Consider the following 25,923-nt stretch of genomic DNA (forward strand, 5'->3'; position numbering starts at 1 on the left):
CAAAGTATTTAATGGTAGTCTTGAATTTGGATATGCAAGTGAGTCTCTAGATTGTTAGTAAGCTTAACAATGACTTCGACTATTAAGGTTATTGTGAAAGAATCATTTTTTGTCCAGTTCTGTTTGCTTCTATCTATAAGTTTGGATTTAGTATGATATAGTTTGATATATTGATAGGTATTGTCTATATCAGTATAAAAATACTATACAGTATGTTCAGTTTAGAATCGGGAAACTTTTAAAGTTAATTGAAATATTTATTTGGCTTTCCCTGTCTATCCTAACATAAGATACACTGGAAATATGAGTGTGAACCAAATTAGTGTGGTTATGGTCCTGCTACTTTGTGAATTGTGTGGCCCAGAAGATTAAGGTTGATGCGACTTTTTTATTTTTAATTTGGCTTTATGATAGCAGAGAAATACATACAACAGTTCCTATGTAGCAGTACAACAAGTGGGTGTGCCTTCATTTGTAATAAACAGAGTTGGCTCATGAATTGCTCTTTAGAACTCTCTGGTGAAAACTCTTTGGTAGAACAGTTTTGGGATTACTTAACAAGCAGATGCTCTGGGAAGTTTATATTTCACTCAACATGTTAGAATTGCCCCTTTGACTGATTTTGACTTCCACACAAGTTTGAAAATGTCAAGGTAAATTGTGAGAGAATGGAAATGTGATCAAAATGTTCAATGAAAAAGTAGCCTCAGCTACTATGATTTAGGGATGTACCATGCAAGTTTTTTTGCTGCAGAGCTGGAGCATCAGGAGGATCTCAAAATCAGTAAATCTGATTCTTTAGAGTCCATCCCATTCTGTATAATGAAGGTTGAAATTTAAAAAGGGGGGAGAAGTGTAGCTAAGTCGGAGGTAAAACTTTGACTAGGACAAATGTCCAACTCTTACTAGAAATCGCTTTATCACCAGTTTGTTGTGAAAGTGTTTAGGTTCCAGTCAACCATAAGTTTTAATCAGGTGAAACCAGTAACATCAAACTGACCTCACGCCTTTCCTAGTTGTTCTTAGAGAACTAGGCAACTGCAACCTAATGGCGTACATTGGATTTTCCATTTCTTTTTATTTTCCATGCCTGCTTTTTGATAATTTTATGAATCACAAGATCCCAAATTAGTCATTTTGGTGTTGTAACATTTATTTTCCTCTAAATTAGTTTAAGAATTTTTACTTAATTATTTTAATTGTAATATGTTTGTGTTGCTGTTCTTGTACTACGTGCATCTTTTTCTGATGATGGGTAACTTGCTTGAGTTACGCTACATAGGGTATGGTCAGTATTACTCATGGATATCTGTAAATTAGGAATTAGATTTCAGTTAGTGGAACGTTGAAGGCTAGAGTCCTCCTCCCCCTCCCCTTGAGTTAAATAACCCAGTGCTCAGTAGTTTTTTATAAGATGCCTCAGTATTTTTGAGAGGTAGTATGTGCCACCACTTGAAAATGTGAAGTAAGAATGTGAAAATGAATCTGGAGTGGGGACACTGAAATATCCTCTCCCTTAAAGGCACTTAGAAAAATAGATGAAGGTAAAATATGAAGGATCATTAGACTTGCATGATGCTTTAAATATACAATGCATTCAACAAACTCTAGTGGTGGACAGAACTCCCAGAGTTTCGCACTGTGGAATTCGGTCGAGTTACAGAAAAACTCTGTGCGATTCCATGGAATTCTGCCAAAGGACAGAAAATATACTGCTTGTGCTGCTTGCGTTGCAATTTAGCACAGGTAGTGTGAGCAGAGCCGAAAATCAGCCCAAATGGCACTAAGAGTTGCACAAGAGCGCACGGCTATTTGAGTTGATTTTTCTGCCACTCAAGTAGAAAATCTACTTGAGTGGTTGCAAATCTACTTGAATGGCAGCCCTCTCTGACCGCCACTGCTCATAAGGACCACCAGCATTATAAAGTGGCTCCAGAAGGCTCCTTGGAAATTGCTCCAGGGGCCGGCAAATCTATTGTGGAGCCTTGCGTTGTTCCTATGAGGTGTGAACGGCAAAATAATTCTGCCCCACGCCTATTAGCAGAATTTGGCAGGAACTCTGCATTACAAGTGTAGCACAGAGTTATCCAAATTACACCAATTCCGTGAGCAGGATCATAATTCTGCCCAGGCCTACAAATTTGATTTGAGGACTTAGATCTGACAATACATATATGAAGTTTCATCAAGTTGAAATCTTCAGGTTGGATTTGAGGGGAATAATGGTCTAAGACAGAACTATTTTAATGTACTGGTCTTAAAAAATTTTTTTTTTAAAAAATGACATGTCTATTAGGAATTTCTCATAATAGAAATCATAGATGTAGAAAGTGCACTGGGTAATTAATTTCTTCTGTACTACACACCACAGCCAGGACCTCCTTTTATGCCCTTAGCCTTCTAATTTATACATGCATCACCTCATTGGGTTAGTTGGAAATCGCTGCCAATCCTTCCACCCCCTCTGCCTCTATCACTTTTTAATAACATTTTTTATGAATTACACACATTAATCAGTCTCAGTATACAGTCATGTTATGCAGTTATCACGTCAGTCGACTGTACATTTAGCAATATCATTATTATTGCCTTTGGAATGGGAGTCATTTTACTCATAGCATATCTTGGTAGTTCAGTCCTGAGACAGGTGGTCTCATAGTATGCATCTAGATGTTTTCCACTGGTGCCGTATCTTTCCCATTTTTGAGGGCATCCCTTCCATCTATAGACCTATTTTCCCAGTAACATGCACTAGTCAGTATCATTTTTTCCAAATTTCTAGTTGGGAGCAATGGGAGATTTTCTCCCCACAGACTAGATATATTTTGTCTTGCTACCATTAAACTTGGGCTGCTAAATAAGTTTGAGTATTTCAATGGGGTACCTCAACGTCTATGTATAGAAGGAGCAGTTTCACTTTGTGTTCATTGTGCACTCCTGTAGCCTGTGTTAAGTACTCCGACATATACACTTAAATGATCTGTAGCACTATTAATATAAGTGTACAATGTAATTTAACAAAAATAGGTAGGACTAGTTCAGATAGACGTCCCAATGAATGTGACCAAATGGATCACTTCATAAACACAATCAGGTCATGCCCTCAACCTGAGCCACTTTGGAGGAGGCATAATTTACTATTAAAGATTCAGAAATAATTGTATCTTCAAAAAGACAATTCATTTTTTAAAATTGACAAATAATTATCCCTTGCTTCTTTCCTTTGGTATGCTTTGCTATTAGTTTACGTTTCTAAGACTGCTGGTATGTTGCTACCACCATGTCAGCCATTTTGGAAGGATAAAGTAATGCTAAAGAAAGGAAAACAAACATGGCCACAAGTGCTTGTGCATGCACGGGTAGCTATTCTGCAATGTTTTAATTATTACTACTTACTTCATTATTTTATGTTGTTCAAAGCATCAATGAATTTCAGGGCAACACACTGACTTTCTTGGAATGCTAAAAAATTAGAAAAAATGAATTAAAAGGCATCACCTTTGCGCCATCTTTCCAAGGTGGCTGACAGGTTGAAAAGAATGTATTGGAGATCTTGAATTGTAAAGAATGCTAAAAAAAAATGTAGAAGGATGTCCTTTTGAGTTTTTAACGAATACAGTGCCTTGCTAAACAAGCGCACACATGGGAAAGGTTGAGGCATTGCCAGTGTTTAAGGTACGCACTGAGTCGTCCTATTTAGTCTCCGTTCAACTGACTTGTAGCTCTTGTATGCAGCTGGGCCTGGAACTGAAATAAAATTGCAAGTAGCAATATAAAATTCTACTCCTTAGGCTACGCGAAGCTTGCCTACCTCCAAAAGGAATAAGAGATGCTTATTTAACACAAAGTAAACACTGTTTGTAATATTTGTAAGTTACCCCTACAGCAGGCCTTATAGCCCTAAGGCAGGGTGCATATTACAGGTGAGGACATATGTGCATGAGCAAATATGCCCCTACCAAGTCTTTGTCAATTCTTAGACATAGTAAGTGAACATGGAAGCCATTTTTAATACATGTGTAGGACACTGGTCATTACGAGTTCCATAGCTACATGGTGGCGTCACTCAACCCAAGGATGTTTGGTATTAGACATCTCATATTAATAAACCCTCACTTATTACATTGATGGATTTATCAATACATGCACCCAGGGGGCACCTTAGAGGTACCCCCTGAAAACCTACCAACTTATGTTGTGCTAACTGACTGGTTTCCACCAGTCTGCCACAAACAGATAGGTTTCTGACCCCCGAGGGTAAGAGCCTTTGCTCTCAGGCAGTCAGGAACAAAGCCTGCTCTCACAGTGGTTTTAACACAACCCTCCTAAAAGGATGACCTGCAAATCTGCATTCGAAGGCAGGGGAGCTTTAAAGAAGCCTATCCACAGCTTTTGGTATGCAGATCTGGCTTATCCCAGGTTCGCTGGACTACAGAAGAAGAAGGTCCAGAAGAGCCATGAAAGGCAAGAATGGTGGAACAGCAAATGACTTAGCCCCAACCCCGCTGGCCTGCCTTGCTGTCCTTCACAGTTCAGCCAAAGATGACTCATCCTGCAGCTGTTCTGCCTCCAAAAACCTGGGAGGACTGCAGCACTTTGAGAAGTAACAAGGATCTCCTGAGGAGTAGGGGGACTGCTTCCCTGCAGGCACCAAAGAAGACTCATGAGGACTCTGGACCACATAAATACAACACCAGACAGAACCACTTCACCCTATCCCACTAGGCTGAGTTAAAGTGGGCTGACCGTGCCAGCATGGTCCCCAGGCCTTCCAAAGCCCACCTTGGATTTGCCAACAGTGGACTTCTTGGTGCCACCTGCAGCCTCTTTTTGCAGGCCCCCTCCAGCAGCAAGTATCCCCTGCACCGGAATCAGACGGCAAAAGACACTACTGCACCTGAGCCCCACAGCTCGAGGAGAAGTGGGCCAATGGTGTCCCTATGAGCCTGAGGATCTCAAGGTTTGAGCCCCCTGTGGGTTCCCTCAGACTGGCCATCCAGTCCCTGCTTGCAGCTTCTTTCTGACCGGACAGATCTCTATTAAAGTGAATGGACACCCTGCGCTGTATCACACCTCTGCAGTCGGACGCTCCAGAGCCCCTTGAGGTGAACTGTTGGTGTGACCTTGGACCTTGCCCCGTACTCTCATCAAGTCCGTAATAAGTCTTGTAAGTCCTTGTTAAGTACCCGTATGCAGTGTCTGTTTCTTTCCTGTAGGATAACATTAGGCCACCGGAGGCTGACAAGCACTTCTGCACCCGGACGCCTCAGTGCCTTCTGAAGTGACCTGTTGGTGCTGCTTTGGACCTTGCCCCATACATACCTTAACTCCAGAAGAACATTCCTATAGGTCGTTGCTAAGTGCACAAATGCAGTATATGTTTCTTTTCCCATAGGATTACATTGGGTACCCAACGCTGAAAAGTATCTCTGCACCCGGATGCCACAGTGTCTCCTGATTCGATCTGCTGGTATTGCCTTTGACCTTGCCTCATACTTACCTTAACTCCAGGGGGTGGGTCCCGTAAGTTGCTGCTTAGTACCCGTATGCAGTATATGTTTTCCCCCAGAGATAACATTACCGCTCCAAAAATTGCACTGTCGACTTTGGAAAACTGTCAACATTTATAACCTGAAATTTACTCACCCCATTCCAATGCTATTCGTATTAAAATTTATATAAAAGTGTGTGTTATTTTATAAATTGGTGTCACTGCCTTTGTGTGTGCAACACATGGTTAGCACTACCCTCTGATATGCCGAACTGCTTGCCCACACTACCACAAAAGAAGGCATTTGGGGTGTCCTTTGTGCCTCAGTAATTCCTCTTGGGTTTGTTTGGACACTTTACACAGTATTCCTCATTTTGATCTACGATATAAAGAGCCAGCTTCCTACGTTGGTGATACAGCATGGAATAGAAGACTTTGCATGTACTGTACTACTCTTTCAGTATTGTGATTCCACTAAACAATCCACAATTGACTTTAGTTACCAAAAATATCTTTCGATGTTCAATTTTTTTTTTTTCCCACCAAATTTGTAATCTGGTCTGTTAGGGCCTTGGTTAAATTCCCCAGACCTTTTGTTTAAAAATGTAAAAAATGTATAAGATAGATGGGCCTTAAAAACTGCTTACATTTTTTGTAAGATTCTAACAAGGTCCCAACTATTTTTAAAAACCATGACTGAGGCAGCAGCTCCTTCCAGTAGCTGAACCTAAGCCCCTACAAAAACCTTAAGTTGGTCCAATTTAAGGCCCTCTGCCAAGCATGGAAACGTGCCATGGAACCTAAACCTACAAAAGCTCTTCTGCTTCAGTTGCTGGCAGAAAATGAGAGGGCCATGACAGAAAAAGAATCCTCCAATAGGAAAGAGGATACTGAGGAGAATGATGAATCTACCAGCAACCCTACAGATAGTAGCACGACTGGGAGCTCTACTGGTAGTACCCCAGATGATCTAGGTAGCAAAGATGTTGATTTTCACAGACTAGCTAAGAGGATAGAATTAGAGGCTACGCTTATAGCTATAGAAAAAGAAAGGATTGAGGTGGGCCTAGAACCTATCTCTGGTGGCAGCAACACTTTAAATAGGGAGAAAGGAGTAGCTTCTGACCCTAAAATCCCCAAAGGGATTGTCCCCAAATATGAGGGACACTATCATCTCACCAAATGGTTCACAGCCTTTGAGGGAGCTTGTAGAATGAGGAAAATAAAAAAAGAAACGTATTGGGGCTCTCTACTCTGGGAGCTGTTTTCACGGAAGTGCAGGGACAGACTTCTGACACTTGATGAGACAGATGTTGAGTCCTGTGACCTCATGAAGTGAACCATGATTGAAGGCTTTGGACTCACCACTGAGGAATACAGAATCAGGTTCAGGGAGACTCAAAACACTTTGAGTCAGTCCTGGGCTGATTTGTGGACTTTTCAGTGAAAACACAAGGTGTTGGGTCAAAGGTAAGCCAGATGCACGAATATGATGGGCTTTATAATTTTAGTATGAAGGAACATCTGTTAAGTTACTGTTCTTCAGAAAAGTTGCGAGTGTCTAAGAAAAGTCATAGAGGGGTGACCAAACGAAAGTGGTTGTAAACCCTCCCCCCTCCATAGAAAAAGGTGCAGTGTCTGATTCTTTCTCATGGGATAACATTAGGGCACCCAAGGCTGAAAAGCACCTCTTCACCCAGATGCCTCAGTGCCTCCCGAAGTTACCTGTGGGTGCTGCATGTGAACTTGCTCCATGCTTACCTTAACTCTAGAAGAATAGTCCTGTAGGTTGTTGCAAAGTGCCCAAATGCAGTATGTGTTTCTTTTCCCATTGGATAATATTGGGGCACCCGATGCTGAAAAGCACCTCTGCACTTGGACCCCTAAGTGCCTCCCGTGGTGACCTGCTGGTGTTAACTTCGACCTTGCCCCATACTTATCTTAACTCCAGAGGATGGGTCTTGTAAGTCACTGCTAAGTACCTTATGCAGTATATGTTCCCCCTCAAGGATAACATTAGTGCCCCAAAAATTGCACTGTTGACTTTTGAAAACTGTAAAAATTCATAAGTCGAAAAGGACTCTTCCGATTCTGATGATCTTGGTATAAAGATTTATATAAAAGTATGTTATTTTTATAAATTGGTGTCTGATTTCTTGGAGTGCGTCTCTTATTGCCTGCCTTTGTGTGTGCCATACATGCTTAGCACTACTCTTTGATATGCTTAACTGCTCACCCACACTACCACAAAAGAGAGCATCTGGGGCTTCATTTGTGCCTCTGTAATATATCTGGGATTTGCTTGGACTCTTTACACAGTGTACCTTGTTTTGGTCCACTATATAAAGAGCCAGCTTCCTACACTGATGGACAAATACTGGACCTGAGCTCTCCAACATGTTAAGGACATGTCCTGAAATCCTCACTTTCACTTTACTCAGTTAATTATCTACACCAAACATGCTTATCGCCATTCCCTATTCACTGCATATTCCCTGTGGCATCACCTGATTGTCCTGGATGCGGCACACCTGACACCAGCTTTTACCATATTTTCTGGGAATGCATGGTGATTCAGAGGCCCTGAGAAGAGGTTACAGGAATCACTCCAGTAATTACAGACCACGCATTTCTGGCCTCACCCGAATCCTGTTTATTCAGGTTCTCACCCAGATGAAAAGGGGACTGCTCTGGGGGGCCTCAGCCTGGTGTATTAGCTCGATTTTAGGGGGACTCTTCTCCCCAGGGTCCAGGGAGAGACAAGGACTCTTGGGGTCCCAAGGGGGTGATTTAGGATTGCAGCCCACATCTGAGATGTTTGTAAGCATTAGAAAGTCAGTCCGTCTGCTATATCCTGGGGACAGATTACTGGGATTATGGGGTAGGAACCTGTAGGAAGTTGGCTCTGTATGTGCTATTTCAAAGTAAGGAATAGCATGCACAGAGTCCAAGGGTTCCCCTTAGAGGTAAAATAGTGGTAAAAATAGATAATACTAATGCTCTATTTTGTGGTAGTGTGGTCGAGCAGTAGGCTTATCCAAGGAGTAGTGTTAAGCATTTGTTGCACATACACAAGACAATAAATGAGGTACACACACTCAGAGACAAATCCAGCCAATAGGTTTTTATATAGAAAAATATCTTTTCTTAGTTTATTTTAAGAACCACAGGTTCAAATTCTACATGTAATATCTCATTCGAAAGGTATTGCAGGTAAGTACTTTAGGAACTTCAAGTCATCAAAATTGCATGTATACTTTTCAAGTTATTCACAAATAGCTGTTTTAAAAGTGGACACTTAGTGCAATTTTCACAGTTCCTAGGGGAGGTAAGTTTTTGTTAGTTTTACCAGGTAAGTAAGACACTTACAGGGTTCAGTTCTTGGTCCAAGGTAGCCCACCGTTGGGGGTTCAGAGCAACCCCAAAGTCACCACACCAGCAGCTCAGGGCCGGTCAGGTGCAGAGTTCAAAGTGGTGCCCAAAACGCATAGGCTAGAATGGAGAGAAGGGGGTGCCCCGGTTCCGGTCTGCTTGCAGGTAAGTACCCGCGTCTTCGGAGGGCAGACCAGGGGGGTTTTGTAGGGCACCGGGGGGGGGCACAAGCCCACACAGAAATTTCACCCTCAGCGGCGCGGGGGCGGCCGGGTGCAGTGTAGAAACAGGCGTCGGGTTCGCAATGTTAGTCTATGAGAGATCTCGGAATCTCTTCAGCGCTGCAGGCAGGCAAGGGGGGGGTTCCTCGGGGAAACCTCCACTTGGACAAGGGAGAGGGACTCCTGGGGGTCACTTCTCCAGTGAAAGTCCGGTCCTTCAGGTCCTGGGGGCTGCGGGTGCAGGGTCTCTCCCAGGCGTCGGGACTTTGGATTCGAAGAGTCGCGGTCAGGGGAAGCCTCGGGATTCCCTCTGCAGGCGGCGCTGTGGGGGCTCAGGGGGGACAGGTTTTGGTACTCACAGTATCAGAGTAGTCCTGGGGTCCCTCCTGAGGTGTCGGATCTCCACCAGCCGAGTCGGGGTCGCCGGGTGCAGTGTTGCAAGTCTCACGCTTCTTACGGGGAGCTTGCAGGGTTCTTTAAAGCTGCTGGAAACAAAGTTGCAGCTTTTCTTGGAGCAGGTCCGCTGTCCTCGGGAGTTTCTTGTCTTTTCGAAGCAGGGGCAGTCCTCAGAGGATGTCGAGGTCGCTGGTCCCTTTGGAAGGCGTCGCTGGAGCAGGATCTTTGGAAGGCAGGAGACAGGCCGGTGAGTTTCTGGAGCCAAGGCAGTTGTCGTCTTCTGGTCTTCCGCTGCAGGGGTTTTCAGCTGGGCAGTCCTTCTTCTTGTAGTTGCAGGAATCTAATTTTCTAGGGTTCAGGGTAGCCCTTAAATACTAAATTTAAGGGCGTGTTTAGGTCTGGGGGGGTAGTAGCCAATGGCTACTAGCCCTGAGGGTGGGTACACCCTCTTTGTGCCTCCTCCCAAGGGGAGGGGGTCACAATCCTAACCCTATTGGGGGAATCCTCCATCTGCAAGATGGAGGATTTCTAAAAGTTAGAGTCACTTCAGCTCAGGACACCTTAGGGGCTGTCCTGACTGGCCAGAGACTCCTCCTTGTTTTTCTCATTATTTTCTCCGGCCTTGCCGCCAAAAGTGGGGCCTGGCCGGAGGGGGCGGGCAACTCCACTAGCTGGAGTGTCCTGCTGGGGTGGCACAAAGGAGGTGAGCCTTTGAGGCTCACCGCCAGGTGTGACAATTCCTGCCTGGGGGAGGTGTTAGCATCTCCACCCAGTGCAGGCTTTGTTACTGGCCTCAGAGTGACAAAGGCACTCTCCCCATGGGGCCAGCAACATGTCTCGGTTCGTGGCAGGCTGCTAAAACTAGTCCGCCTACACAGATAGTCGGTTAAGTTTCAGGGGGCACCTCTAAGGTGCCCTCTGTGGTGTATTTTACAATAAAATGTACACTGGCATCAGTGTGCATTTATTGTGCTGAGAAGTTTGATACCAAACTTTCCAGGTTTCAGTGTAGCCATTATGGTGCTGTGGAGTTCGTGTTTGACAGACTCCCAGACCATATACACTTATGGCTACCCTGCACTTACAATGTCTAAGGTTTTGTTTAGACACTGTAGGGGTACCATGCTCATGCACTGGTACCCTCACCTATGGTATAGTGCACCCTGCCTTAGGGCTGTAAGGCCTGCTAGAGGGGTGTCTTACCTATACTGCATAGGCAGTGAGAGGCTGGCATGGCACCCTGAGGGGAGTGCCATGTCGACTTACTCGTTTTGTCCTCACTAGCACACACAAGCTGGTAGCAGTGTGTCTGTGCTGAGTGAGAGGTCTCCAGGGTGGCATAAGACATGCTGCAGCCCTTAGAGACCTTCCTTGGCATCAGGGCCCTTGGTACTAGAAGTACCAGTTACAAGGGACTTATCTGGATGCCAGGGTCTGCCAATTGTGGATACAAAAGTACAGGTTAGGGAAAGAACACTGGTGCTGGGGCCTGGTTAGCAGGCCTCAGCACACTTTCAATTGTAAACATAGCATCAGCAAAGGCAAAAAGTCAGGGGGCAACCATGCCAAGGAGGCATTTCCTTACAGAACCTGTAAGCTTAACTTGCTGTGTTGACATGTCTGTGATTGCTGCATTAATGTAAGATACCTACGAATGTACCATATCTGGGTCCTTAGCAGACAGCCTAACTACTAATCCCCTAGGAGGGACGAGATGCTTCCAACCTTGGATTACTCCACTATTTATGTTGTATGTTTACGGTGCACATTTATGCTTGGAACTGGTCTCTGGGTTGCGGATATGTACTATTGTCATATGGTTAGTACTGTCAAGAATGGTACATGCCTTTGTTTGGTTTGCACTGCGATCAATAAAAAAAATTACGAGGAGGTGAGATATGGATCAGTGAAGTTCTACAGTTGAAAAGAAGTAACTTTAAAATGGAACTTGCCAAAATGTTAATTTCTAGAGACTTGTACTAACCATGCCCATATGTGCATAAAGCAATTTATAACGGGGATAGATGTGTATTTTGCCTTATATGGTTGTAAACTGTTTCTAATTTTTCTTTTCAGGGTCTTTATGGTGGAATCTACTAATCCTTTAACTTTTCCTGGATGTTTGGAATACATCAGTAAAATAAAACAAGATAAATCGCACAGGTATGCTGTCAAATTAGCCCTGACGCTTACAGCAGTATGCAGCATGATCATGTAAAAGCTCTTACAACTTTCCACTGATGACTGAGTCCTGCTGGACAATCCAGGGCAAGTTGTAATGTTCTTTGTTTAGGTTTTAAATGAGCAGATTGTTGACAATGAGCAAGTTAGTGTAAGAGGATAGTGATAGTAGGCCGGTGCTCCAGGAATGCTGGATTACGGTTTATGCTTTCTGATTGGTGTACTGCCATTTGATAAAGTTTGTTTTGACCAATGACTTTGTGTTTCACCACTGCGCATATTAGTTGCTCAATGTTCACCAGTAGCACATGGTATGTTTTGTTCAGTTTAGCCGCCTATGGGCTTTGACATTGCATTAGTCATTACATTCTGTATTCTGCCTATTGGCTTTGACATGGCATTAGCCATTACTTTCTGTATTCAGTTGAGCCGCCTATGGGCTTTGACATTGCATTAGCCATACCTATTGGCTTTAACATGCTGTATCCAGTCTAGCCGCCTATTGGCTTTGACATTGCATTCCTATTGGCTTTGACATGATGTATTCAATTTAGCTGCCTATTGACTTTGACATGCTATTAGATATTCTGCCTATTGGCTTTGACATGATATCATATATTACATTTTGTATTCAGCTCCGCTGCCTATTGGCTTTGACATGATATCATATATTACATTTTGTATTCAGCTCCGCTGCCTATTGGCTTTGACATGATATTAGACATTGCATTTTGTATTCAGCTCAGCTGCCTATTGGCTTTGACATGATATTATACATTGCATTTTATATTCAGCTCAGCTGCCTATGGGCTTTGACATGATATTATACATTGCATTTTGTATTCAACTTAGATGCTTATTGGCTTTGACATGACACTAGACATTGCATTTGATATTTAGGTTAGCTGCCCATTGCCTTTAACATGGAGTTAGACATTGCAGTTGAGAATCCAAGCTGTATTTTTCCAAGCTGTGTTTTTGCACAAGATGAACCAAGATGTTTTGTTCTCACAGTAGACTAGACCTGATAAGAGAGAGTACATGGGTGTTTTTCTCTTCGCTTGAGCTTGGGAACAGGAGTAGTCTTGGAGACCTGGCCAGTCTCCAAAAGGCTTGCTCAGTTTCCCAGGTCTGAGAGGAGGGGGCACACCTTTGTAACGAATGTAACAGGCTGCAGAGGGTCAGATTCGAATCTGCCGGACCTCGTGCTGGAGCTTGGCGCCATCTGCCAGCAATCCCGTGTGGGTAGATGAATCTCTTTCCCGCGGCTGACAGGGGTCATCAGCTTGCAGACCTTAGAAAGATGAAGCTGTAGATAGTTCCCACACGGTGAAGTATTTGTTTTGCTTTGCATTCAATATCTTATAAATATAACCTGCTGTGTATATTGCAAACTGATATATTTTGTTTGATTAACGCGGACTTGAAAGCTACTAATTCGTCATTCATAAATATTGTGGTTGGGGAAGAATTAACAACAATAAAAGTCTTCTTTGACCTCAGAAGTGCATTTCTGTTGTGTTGTGTTAGTGCTTAGAAACTAAATAAGAGGAAAGCACTACAATTGGGAATAGGGAGTTCAGTAGTCAGAAGGGAAGTTTGTTACAAGCATTAGGAAAATAAATAGGTCTGTCACTGGCTGCCAGACTTTTGGCATGGTCTAGGCTTCTTTTGCTGTCTCATAGTTTTTTTTTCAAAAACTTTGTTGAGAAAGCAACTGGGCCGTCATCAAGTCAAAATAAAGAAAGCATTGGCTTACAAGTATATATAGTTTGTTTTAAAAAAGCACACCTTTTCTTTCATATTAGTCCCTTGAACTTAAAGAATGTACTTTGTTTGTTGATGTGCTCCTGTCAAAGGAGCAGAATGCCATCACTAGAGCTAAGTTAGCTAATGGCTGAAGTCGGCGGACCCACTGCCCCGTACTATATGCTGCAGTGGGCGAAAGAAAGCTGTGAATGACATAGTAACTGACCAATGGATGAAGAGGGCTTGCTGAAAGCTCCTAAAAGTAAGTATATTGTACGTATAATTTTAGTAAGGTCAAAAGGCCTTGTCTAATGCCAGACCTAAAATAAAAGCTTTTACTTTGTGCCCTTGCCCCTGTAACATATATGGCACGAGCACGTTCCCATCCTTCTCTTATGCCACTGAAGGATTTCACTGTTTGAAAGGTGTACCACATGTTTCCAGCAAATTCTTTTTTTTTTTTTTTTTTTTTTTTTTTATAAAGGAAGGCTCTTTATCGGGAATCTAGGTTATCTTAGGTCAAGAGCATAAACATGGTCCTCCAAGTTTATTACACTTTTTGCTCTTTCCTGAACACATTTTTAGGATTTGCAGAGGTTTCCATGACACGAGGACTCCTTGTTTGCATTTCTGCTTTCAGTTAAAAATTGATGCTTACTGGGGTTTGTAGTCTGAACTATAAGTAAGGTACAGTTAGCTGAACCGATTTAAGTAACTTCTGTTCAAATAATGTTTGTTAAACGAAACCCCTGAACTGTTACAAAGAGTTGTCTGATAGCACTGTGAAGGGCATAAGATCTGAAGCTCAGATTTCTTTACAATTTAAATTTCGAAGACCAGAATGCGGTCTAGCCATAGTGTGGGGTATTTCATAAATAAACCATAGCAGCCTTAATTAATCTTCTGAAACACTAATATACACCATACTTTGTTGGTATTGTACGTAAAAATCCTCTTCCAAGACGTTCCGTTAACACTTTCAAATTTTAATTTTGCATTACGTAAATTTCAATTCCATCAGCAGTCTTATTATAATGTTCCGCTTCACATTATAAGATCGTCCACAAAACTTCTCAGTTTTCCAATAATTCAAGTCCTCCTTTAATAATCAGTTAATCATGCCATCCATTGAGCCAAGCCAACACGTGTTTCGTCATGAGAGTGCCCATTGACTTCCTCAGGACTTCCTAAATAGCATATTACATAAAGTAAGTATTAATATTTATACATGATAACTACATTGACTTTCCAATCTCCCTTGCGTGAATACTTCAATCGCATGCTCTTAAGTTGAAACCAGAATTCAAACAACATAATAAAATCCAATTTCCCAAAGTGAAAGTGCCCAAAGAGTATTTTCTAATAAAGTGCACTTATAAATAATTAATTTGTATAAATATTATGTATCCTACTAATTACCAGTATTTTCATGTAACCCATGTATTCATGCCAAGATTATTGTTAAGAACATAATTAAATATTGTGAGCACACCCGCAGTGAAGTATGCAAAAATCCATGCTTACACCATAATATCTAAAAACGTACTTGTTGATCTGTTTCATACACTCATTGCTGCTTCCTATTTTGCGCTGATTCCTCTATATTTTCCAGTTAATAGTACAATTTTAATGCCTCTGTAAATAGTGGAAAAATTCATTGATAACAAAACATACACTTTAAACTATTCAAAAAACGTTGGCCATATACCACATTCATTCCTTCCTTACCTCAAGTTATATGCCATAAATTGACTCTAAAAACATGCTGCTGCCGCGAGTACGTCCGACCTGGCAAACAGATGCCAAGATTCTCGTCGGCATTAAATAACACAAATCATGGAAATGGGCAACGGACTACCCAATCCATGTAAATTGAGATAAAATTAGAAAACGGACTTGCGAGTGTGTCCGTTCAAAACAAACGCACCATATTTTCCTTCTGCGCGTTCTAAATAAACTGCCAGCTTGCTTGTAAACTGTGTGACTCATTTTACATTGCCCAGATACTTCTTATTTCCGTCTAATTTCAACATTGTGTACTCTAAACGTAGCATCTAACCACTGCTAGTGACCCTATCTACTCCTCATATTCAAAACTAAAAATAAATAAAATGGAGTTTTATGTAAAAAAAACTCATTATTTGATTAATGATATCTTATCTAAACGAAATTATGTTTCAAAAACTACTATAAATTTAACAAATAAATAATAAATTGCATACTACTATAATAATTGCACCTGTGATTAATTAAGTAGTAACTCTCACTAAGGGAATATCTAACACAAAATAAATCCAGTACATTCTTCAAAGTACCTCAGTAATGTCATTACAGAGATTATACAGTCAGGGCACATTCTGTATTACGAAGCCTTAAAATGGTCCTTTCCCTAGTCTTGCTGCTTATCATCAATTGTAAGTAAAGACATATCTGAATATAGTGATTCATTTTATCCATCACCAAGAAAGTACTCCATTTCATAGTTTGAATTTATCCCAGACTCTACTGCACCCAGTCGCATTATCCAAATTGATTCTTTTCTGCATAAAGCTAATTCTCTATTCCCCCCTCGGGGATTTGATTCACACAAATCAAAACCAAAAAACTTAAATTCTTTATGCGTACCCTGCTTATCACAAGTTTTCATATGGAGGGCAATTGGGTATAGTTTGTCTTCTTGTTTTATTGCTCTCCAGTGTTCTGCAATTCTCAATTTCAAGGGACGGATACTGCTACCCACATATATCATTCCGCACTTACATAACAACATATATACAGCAAATTTGGTATTGCAATTTAAATGTGACATAATAACATACTCCTTATCATTTGCATCCCGAAAGGTCTTTTTCGCCTGCCAAGCCCATTTACACATGGCACAGCAGCCACATTTATAAAAACCTTGGTTGTGTATACTAAGCCAACTAGGTTTAGCTGTGTCATGAAGATAGCTTGGGCTAAGAATATTATTAAGTGTACAGCCCTTTCTATAGGCTACCTCTGGTTTATTGCCAATATATTTATGAAGAACTCGATCTTGTGTCAATTTGGCCCAATGCCTTTTCATAATACTCAGTAATATATGTGAGTTATCTGTGTAATCTAAAACTATTCTACCTTTACGGGCGTCATGTTCTTGTTCCCTTTATCTGTAAGGCTATGATGTGTCAGTGTCTTTGATCTAGATATTTTAGAAGCTTTACGTTGTGTTCTCATTACTATATCCTGTGAATAACCTCTATTGATAAATCTCCATCCCATATCTTTAATGCATTTTTGGAAATCATTATTCATACTGCAATTACGTCTAGCTCGTACCATCTCTCCAAAGGGAATCGCTTCTATTTGGTGTTTTGGATGAGCACTCTTCGCATGTAATACAGTATTGCATGATGTTGCCTTACGATACAATCTGCTCTCAATCTTGTTGTCTACCACAAACAATTCTACATCCAAAAAATCTATACAGGTCTTGCTATATTTGTATGTAAATTTGATGTTAACATCATTCTGATTAAGGTGTTCACAGAATCTCATTAATTTTTCTTCTTCACCTGTCCATAACATAAAACAATCATCAATGTACCGTCACCAATAGAGTATATCAGACTGCCAGTCAACTGCTTCTGGACCCCACACCCATTTTTCTTCAAACCATCCCATGAAGAGGTTCGCCTATGAGGGAGAAAATCTCGACCCCATTGCTACCCCTCGTTTTTGCTTGTACCATTCCTTTTTAAAAAGAAAATAATTGTGATTCAAAATAAGGTCAATCATCTGTATTATTATATGTGTATGTTCCATGGGGTATAAGCAATAATTCATGCTGAAAAATTAGGATGAAAGTGAGTATTTCATTCACGGTTTCCATTTTACTATTAGGTTGTTTGATTCAATGATGTGTGTCGAAACGCTTGTCTCAGCACGACTCTTTCAGTAGCATGCTTTAAGGCCAAGACTACAATATCTTCGCTTATTTCTGATGTTTATCTTTTCTCAGGGCACGTTTTGTGCGTGAATGGCTTTGTGTACAGGTTTTGTACAGGTTGTGTACAGGTTTTTATTTATGCTAAAAGTCCTAACTAATTTGACAAGAGCTTGTGCCTAAGTGCTGTGTTGTCTTGAGAAGCACATTTTTCAGGGCTGGAGTCTTGCCTTCGGGTGCGGTGTCTGTTACTTATTCTTATTGATAATTCATATTCTGAGTACTTAAAATGTATACAGAGTCTGACTGCTATGGTATTATTGTTGGCTATCCTGTGACGTGCATGATCTACAGGCTGCCTATGATATGTTCATTGATTTGCTGGTTAAGATTAAGGATTGGTCATGTTGGTTAATGTATGCTGGTGCCAACCTAGCAAAATCCAGAAGGAAATTTAGTTTGGGTCTCTTGAACCATCAAATGACTCCTGGCAAGTATGTCTTTCCTTTGCCAAAGCTCCCAATGGAAAGGGCCTGCACATGTTTTCAATTGAGACATTCAGATCTTGAAGTGGACACAAAGCAAAACCGGTTTGTTGTGTCCACTTGATGTTAAGGTAACATACTTTCAAAGTTGTCTAAAATCTGCTCATTCAAGGTTTTGCAGTGTTATAATTGGCTTCTCCATTGCCATTTTTACAAGGTGCATAGAGGTTTGAGCTGCACACATCCCAAGAGCTAAAAAGAGCTGTATTTTTTCATACATAACTATTTTAAAAAAATGTATTATTACTTGGTGTTAGGAGACTACCAATGACAAGGAATAACAACAAACTTTGGCAGGGTGTACACTCAAAGTCACTAAATTAACCTGTGCTCAACCCCGTGATAGAGTATGGTCCAGAGCAGGCAGGCTTAAATTCGGGCAAGGCGCAATTTATGTATGTAATAACAAAACAATAGTAAAGGCAAAATGCAAAACAATAAAAATCCTAAATTAAATTAGAATAAAAAAGAGTAAGTTATAAACAAAATGACGCCAAAACTTTAAGTAGAAATAGCACCAAAAAAGCTCACAGCTCTAATGGTAATAAATGGTTGTGTGAGACTGAGGCATTGACCCAGTTTGAGGCTAACCATGATGCAGCACAGGTCAGGTACACCAACCAGGTCCTTCCTATTAAAAAATGTTACTTTCTGACTTAGCCCTTTAATTCCCAATCCACCACAAAAGGACACGTCAAAACCCCCCAAAACCTTAAGGGATACACTTCGAGATTCACAGGGTGTCAGGTAGAGATGAACAGCAAGGTCTATTCCAGGTTCACTTGTCACTGGTCAGCTGAGCAGTTGCAGGGAAAAGGCCTCATGTAGGTTGTTGTCTCTCTGTAGCCAAATAAGAGGTCAGCAAACTGTCACTTGGAGTCCACTTCCTTGTCTTGGGTACAAGAGGGAGCGATTCAGTCCTTCAGGGCTCCTCTCATGTCCCCTGTGATCTCTCACAAATCCAGGAAGTGTTCTGAAGTGAATGCCTAGAGGTGCCATATTTATGCCTGGCATTAGCTAGTAGGCGACAAGGACTCCTAGGCATACCTTAACCAATGTTCCAAGGGCCTACCCACTGTGGGCATTTTAAAGATGATGAAACTCTTCATTCACACTAAACTTTGGTTCTGGGGGCTGGTTGTGTGAGTGGGAGAGTAATACGGTTGTCCTACACTCCTGCTAAATCTAACATCAGAATCCAGTTTGAAGCAGCCATTGTTCCACCAATAAACCCAGATACACAAATCTGGTTGAACAAAAGTAGGGTTTTCAAGCAACCAGACATTGGATACACAAAAATTGCCTTTGCATGTTACTTCCTTTTCTTTTAAGTGCAACACTAGTATTATACATAGGGGTGACATATTAATATTTACAAGTGAGGTTTTCACTGTCAAAAAAGTTTATTTTGACAGACTGAAATGCAGTTTTTGCACTGCTGCAGTTGAAATACACTGGTAGACTGGAGGCCATGCTTGCAGTGCCATTGTAATGGATAGCGCAATAGGTGCTGCAGTCCACGACTGGCATTTAACTTTCGAGGACTGGGTATGCTTTATACCAAATACTAAGGACCTTTTGGCACATTAAGTATACAAATTAGTAATATGCCAACTCTACCGTGTTTAAAGGGGGAGCAATGGCAAGTACTTCTAGTTAGCAGGATTAAAGTTGAAATAGTTATAAGACTGTCAAAAATATTGGGTCTGGGGAAAATATAGGGTCCAACAAAAGTGAAAAAAAAATCTGGAGTGACACCCAATAAAAATGGATCTTCTTCAGTTACTAATTGTCGTTTAAGGCAGTAATAAATGCAGGCTTGTCAAACACAAATCCTCTAGATCTGCCACTAAATATAGAGATAGCAACACTAACTCCTTTATTTAGTACTTTTGGATATTTTATGTGACATAATGTTTTCTACAGTTAGACATTCTCTATCATTTAAAAGATTTTAAGAAATGTTTTTGAAGGATCTTCATTCAGTCGTGGCATTTTGACCACCACTAGGGCCTCCTGGGTTGCTTTTCAAGTAAGCTGCTAAGTGTGATGCTGCTCATAATAGGAACACCTTGGAAGTTTTATTTCTCTTCAAACTTGTAATAGTATGCTTCTTACATGTACCTATATTTTGGTGATGGATGTATAGAGGCATATTTTTATGTGATTTACTGTATCGTACATTTTTAGCTCAAGGTTCTAAAGAATCGGGCTTTCATCTCAGTAAAGCTATTATGAGGTAAGGGTCTACTCTCTGGATTCTGCCTTTGTTTTCAGTTTCTGTCCTGTAGGGTCCTGAAGGTTAAAGGAAACCACCTATTGTGCCTCCGGAGGGACTTCAGCTTTCTGCCTTCTTTTTCTTTTACTCTGAAGCTCTTACCCTCTCTCCATGCATCATTCCAACCACACTTGCTTAAAGAGAGACAATTATTGGGCCTGTGGTGAAACCACAGCCTTCTCAAAGAATGTGAAGGGAACTGGGTTTATACAGGTTTTCTTCCCCTTGGCTTCACCACTCTCCCTATAAGATTGTCTTGAAACTCCCGCCTTCTCTTATCTGATTGAAGAAACCTAATGCTTTGGGTATGATATGGCTTGGTTCTGGCTCTGCCTCTTACATAAGCAGGATTGCCACATAATGTTTTTGTATGCTTTACCTGTTGGAACATAAAGCAGGCTCCACATCTCCTGTTTGGAATGTGGAAGCTGGCATCCTGCTATGTTCTGAAGTTGTATCACATCAGTGTGGAGATCCAGGGCTGGCAGCTGCAGGCAAATTCCCATTCCCACACATTACCATCGCTGTGCTAACATGGGTAAGCGTGAATGACTGGTTAATCTACAATGTCTATGCTAGTCTTCTGCCAACATATATCCTCTATAGGGATAGTAAAATGGATGCATACATAGGATTGTCACCAGCTTCCAGAAGTAGGGTTTGGTTGATGCCTGTATGGTGAGGAACCATTACAGTCACTTTGAGTACTCATGGCTTTAGGATATGGCAGCTGGACTACACCATCTCTGGAAGAATCTTGGATCAGCATAGGGGCATTTGGGTCTCCCTGATATTGGTGAATAATGGTTTCACGTCTGAGAGAAGCAAGTGCTTGAGAGAGCATTTAGTCATCATCACCTCTGTAGGAGGTCAGGTATACTGTGTTCCACTATGAATGTGGGCATTATGATGGTCCCTGAAAAGAAGGTCCACGAAGTCCACTTGAAAAATCCCATGATGGTGTCCCAGAAATAACATCAAAGTGATGGTTTATTATCTCAGTAATCCTTATTAGACGAAACTGGTAAGTATTTCTTCAAAGTAGGGGTGGAGTTTCCATCTCTGTGATCTTAGTCAACCATCCATGAAGCATTTAGAAAACTTAGAATATTTTTAGCCTTCATAGAAGTGTGTTCCTGCCTTTCGCTAATTCTAGGTTGAAAATATTGTTCCTGCATGACGAAGTGTGTTTAACCTCCTGTCTTCATAAAGCTGTTCATGTGTGGATATCAGATTGGCCATTAAAACATTAGCCTACACAAGTCAGAAGATGATATCCGAGATTATCACCCCAATTCGAAAAATATGAACTCCTCTGAATTGGAGAAACTTTTCCTGAGAGATTTATAAAAGCTTGTTTAATTAGCAAAGTATACCTTCTTCAATTATGTATTCTCAAATCATAAACATATCTCCGCCATCAAGTCTTTTAAACCATGTTGAATATTGCTTGATTTCTAATGGTCACTCGACCTGCAGATTTCCAAAATGAACCTTCTCTTTGAGGTGCCAATCGGGATTTTGTGAACAACTGTCAAGTCACCTGCACAAAGTAACGCCTGTCTGTGTCCTGACTTCTGTTGTGGGACTCCATTGGAAGTGATACACTGAACATTATGTATTGTGTTTGTGCACAGTGATGCCTATTCCTGATATGGGATCTGGAGCCACTATGAATATTTCCGTTTTTTTCGATGTTTTGTCTATTTTTGTAGTATTATTCAGTAATCTGTGTCAACACAATTCTACTGACTTTAAAACCTGGCAAGATTGTAACTCCCTGATTGGCATCAGAAGTTCCAGATCATTTTCTACAACTTCAGCTCTCACACCTGGATTCATTCTTTATCAAACAAAACAAAAGAAGTGCCAAGTAAGTGTGGGTGTTCCAACCCTTTTCTGACCAGTTGAACAAGCTAAAAAGAATGAAGCTACAGGTTTCCTCCTCTGAGCCCAATAATTTGGATGGTGGTTGTCAAAAGGTCAGAGCCTACCCTCTTTGCTAAAATCTGCGGAGATGTCTACAGCTGTCATGGTGCCTAACACACTAGCTCCCTTGGTGATGAAAGCTGACTTTGGAGACTCCTATTATTCTGTCTGTAATGTGCCCCACATGTGAGACCTGCTTCACCAAGCACGGTGGCCTTCATGATAGCACTGAATGCCAGTCTTGGCCCAGATTATGAAGCTACATTGCACACACTAGATTCAGCTAGGACCAAATTTGGTTTGCATTATCAAGAAAACGCCCTTCCGTAAGTACTGTCTTCATCACAATATGTGTAGGATTTGTATGGCTTTAATCCTGACTAATGCTATTGCAGGCTTAGCACTTGGATGATGATGATCATGAGGGGCTAAAGTCCTGCCTTCTCTGGACACCAAAACCATAATTTTGTCTAACCATCTGGATAATAGGAGTCTGGAATCTTGGCCTGAAGCTGAATTTCCCACCTTTGAGGACCAGGATCAGCCGGGCAGGTGTGATTTTTGTCTAACATGAAAAGAAGGCTGCTCACACTTTGTGTATCACTCTGCACTAAGTTGACCCCAAAAGATAAAGCTTTTCACTATTTAAAGAGGCCATTGCAATATCTTGCAGTGCTCCGCAGAACTACAGACCACCACCATTATACCCACTAAACGTTTCCTCAAGACTTCCGTTTGAAAGATTATTTAAGGAGACTTGCTTTGCCAAGGTAAAGGACTGGACTTTTTCAGTCTCTTGTAATGAGGAATCCAAGAGAGTTAAAACAATCTTTAATTTGCATTTGACAAAATAAAATAAGACAAACAACACCACCCAAAGACCTCCCCCATCCCATTAGCTGCGCTGTCTGAAACAAAGTTATTTGGATTCATGGGTCGTCTAATCAGTCTTTTGCATGGGCTATAGCCTGTAACTTGCTGACTCTACCCAGAAATCTCAATAAACTCCCTTCCCACAGCACTATCTGGAAAACTCTTAAGGCTCCAGTATAAGTAAGCTAAGGCACTCCAGAAGAGGAAAACATTAACAGTAGCAACTATATCTTGGCTAATTCATTTTTAGGCCTGGTCCGCTCATGTGATATCTTTTCCAACCTCTGTATTTTCTGCACTCTGTGAATTCTATTCAGAACCACTGGGGATTCTGCTTACTTCCACGTTGCCAATAGTGTCTGTTTAGCCACTAATACTAAAAACATCATCAAACTATGAGTGTCCTTAGCTACTCCAAACCTAGTGTCAGAGACCCATCCTAATGGTGTGCTCATCCTAATGGTGTGCTCAAGGTTGTGCATGGGTATTGCACCCCAGTAAACCAAAACACATGATCTAACACCTAGGTTCAAAACCTCTGGATCTGTTTGGGAATCACAGAATGTGTGACATTGCTTCAAGAAGATTTCAAGCCATCTTCTATGTGGCGTATGTAACCTAGCTGGGGTGGAATTCTACCCACAAAGAATTTTCAAATTGATTTACCTTTCTCCTACCCATCCAGCAGGCATTTTGCAGAATTTCATTCCAGTACTTATCGAAGTCGATCCCTTCTAACTCTCCCTCCGTTATGGTCTGAACGTGTCACTATTGTGAAGCCTTGCTTTCTGTAAGATGTGGCAAGTGGCTGCATTTTGGTGTCTAGCAGTATCTATCATCTGCAAGAAATTCTCAAAATAAAGCAGTGGGTTTAATTGTGGTGTGCTTTCCCAGTCCCTCTGGTGCATGTAGTGATATTGCACCACCTCTCCTATGTCAACATTTTTGTTTAATCTCTTAATAGTCTTAATCTTGCCCCCAATGAATAGGTGTCTACGGTCTCCCAGTACCTGAATGTCTCCCTATTCAGTTCAAGTGTAGAATTGCAATTCTGCAAAAGTGTTTTAAAAAGAGAGGGATAGCTCATCAGTGCCAGTTTATATTTCACCTCATGGCCGGATCTGTAAGTCTCTTAAACCATAGAATTTTCACTACTGTTTTCCTGTCCTAATCTCCGGAAGTTGCCAAATGGAGTGGCCAGTCAAGGCCTAACTGAGCAGACACTGCTGTCTCAGTGCTTTTGTATAGACACAACTACATACATTGTAGGTGAGTTGCTGTGTGGTATGAAACCAGATCTGGGATTCATAGCCTTTCCTAATTAGCGAACATAAGGCTATGCCTCCCTTCCACCCTCATTCTCCTTCATACACCCATCCAATTGAAGCATGCTGTCTTTGTCCATTTCAGGAATCTCCTGGGGACTTGGAAGGACATGGCCCAAGAAAGGGAAAGGATCCTCAGCAGTGTTGCCATCTTTAGGGTCAGAATGCATCACAGCCATGCAAAGTGTTTAGCATAGCATTTTTGTAGGTCATTCTCGATTGACTCAAAGAGAGTCCCAAACAGATCTTCGATAGGGAAGTAGTGTTGAACCCAGGTATCTAATTGATTTTATTTGGCCTAGGACAAAGGGACGATCCTTCATAAGCAGAGTACAGAAGCAAGCAAAGTATTCAGGTTTAGGGCTTTTGTTTTAGATCGGTTTATCTGGAAACCAGAATGCCCCAAACTTCTCAAGTTACTGCATTAGCACCAATGGGGATGTAATGGGGCCTGTCACTGACACCAGAACTTCATCTGTGAACATTGAGTGTTATCTAGGCATGACTCAGAACTGTGCTTCTGATCCATGGGCCTATCCTGATCCTTGCTTTAATGGCTTGATATGCAGTGCAAAAAGGAGTGGTCACCTCTATCTTGTACTCCATCCTATCCTTATTCAGCCCACTTCTTGAACATGTATTCTTACTTTTGCAGTTGGAGTTGTATACCCCACCCATACATACTTAAAAATTAATCCATACTCATGCTTTTAGTCTCCCTAAGGGAGCCCCAATCTACTCTGTCAAAGTCCTTCGATATCTAGGGTCAGAAATACCACCTCTCTCTTACGTTTAAGTGCAGATTCGACCAGGTGAGGCACAGTCCTCATGTTATCACTAAGTCTTCACCCTCAACAAAGTCCACTGTATGCAGTGTATCAACTGTGCACAACCTCGCTCAACTCAGATGCCAGTAGCTTTGCAAATATTTTTACATCTGTGATGATATGGATTTGTATGAATCACATTCTTCAACATGCTTCCCAGGCTTCATGAGGCCCAGGATCCTACCCTCCAGCGTAGTTGTAATCACTCCAAATGTAGTCACAAAGGAGTTAAACAGTCTATACATATTATCCATGGTTCTGAGCCAGAAGTGTTATAAAATTGTGCTCTTTCCCTATCTGGGCCAAGTGCCTTAAGATCCTTTATGGATCTGAGCACTTTTATTATTTCCTCTTTTGTTATAGGTTGATCTAGGTTCTGCCTTTGTACAGTTAGAGCTTATTAAACCTCTCATATTCAAATAGTTTTGCTAACCCTTTTGGCTGTATTTGGCACCATATTGATCTTGGTGGAAACTGTAACCTGACCAAGAGATCTACCTTCCCCACCAGTTGTTCCATCTCCCCCCTCCGACCTCCCTAGCCATCCCTGATTGAGGAGATATACTCTTGAGCAATCTTGCCAATAACCTTCCAGTTTTGTTATCCCCCATCATAAAATATCTGTGCGACTTTAGCCAAGGCACGGTTGCCTGGTTAAGGTCAAGAAGCCAAAGTTGTCTCCTCAAATGAAGAACCTGTGTATGTGTATGAGCATGTTTGATAGGTTCTACACCTGCCACTTATTCCATTCTTCCAATAGCAACTGATTCCTGCCATAAGAGGGCCCCTCCCCTCTGCCTTTAGCATGCCC

The 25,923-nt window shown here is 41.5% G+C and overlaps 1 protein-coding gene across 1 annotated transcript in view; it reads left to right on the top strand.

Annotated features, from left to right (window-relative positions):
• CFAP47 (cilia and flagella associated protein 47) overlaps window positions 1-25,923 on the top strand; it is a 2,216,809-nt gene that overhangs the window by 781,785 nt on the left and 1,409,101 nt on the right. The window contains exon 40 of the mRNA XM_069204610.1: window positions 11,557-11,643. Within this exon, the coding sequence (XP_069060711.1) occupies window positions 11,557-11,643 (87 nt within the window). The remainder of the gene's footprint in view (window positions 1-11,556; window positions 11,644-25,923) is intronic.

The sequence above is a fragment of the Pleurodeles waltl genome, chromosome 8, assembly GCF_031143425.1.
Source record: "Pleurodeles waltl isolate 20211129_DDA chromosome 8, aPleWal1.hap1.20221129, whole genome shotgun sequence".
NCBI classification, from domain to species: domain Eukaryota; kingdom Metazoa; phylum Chordata; class Amphibia; order Caudata; family Salamandridae; genus Pleurodeles; species Pleurodeles waltl.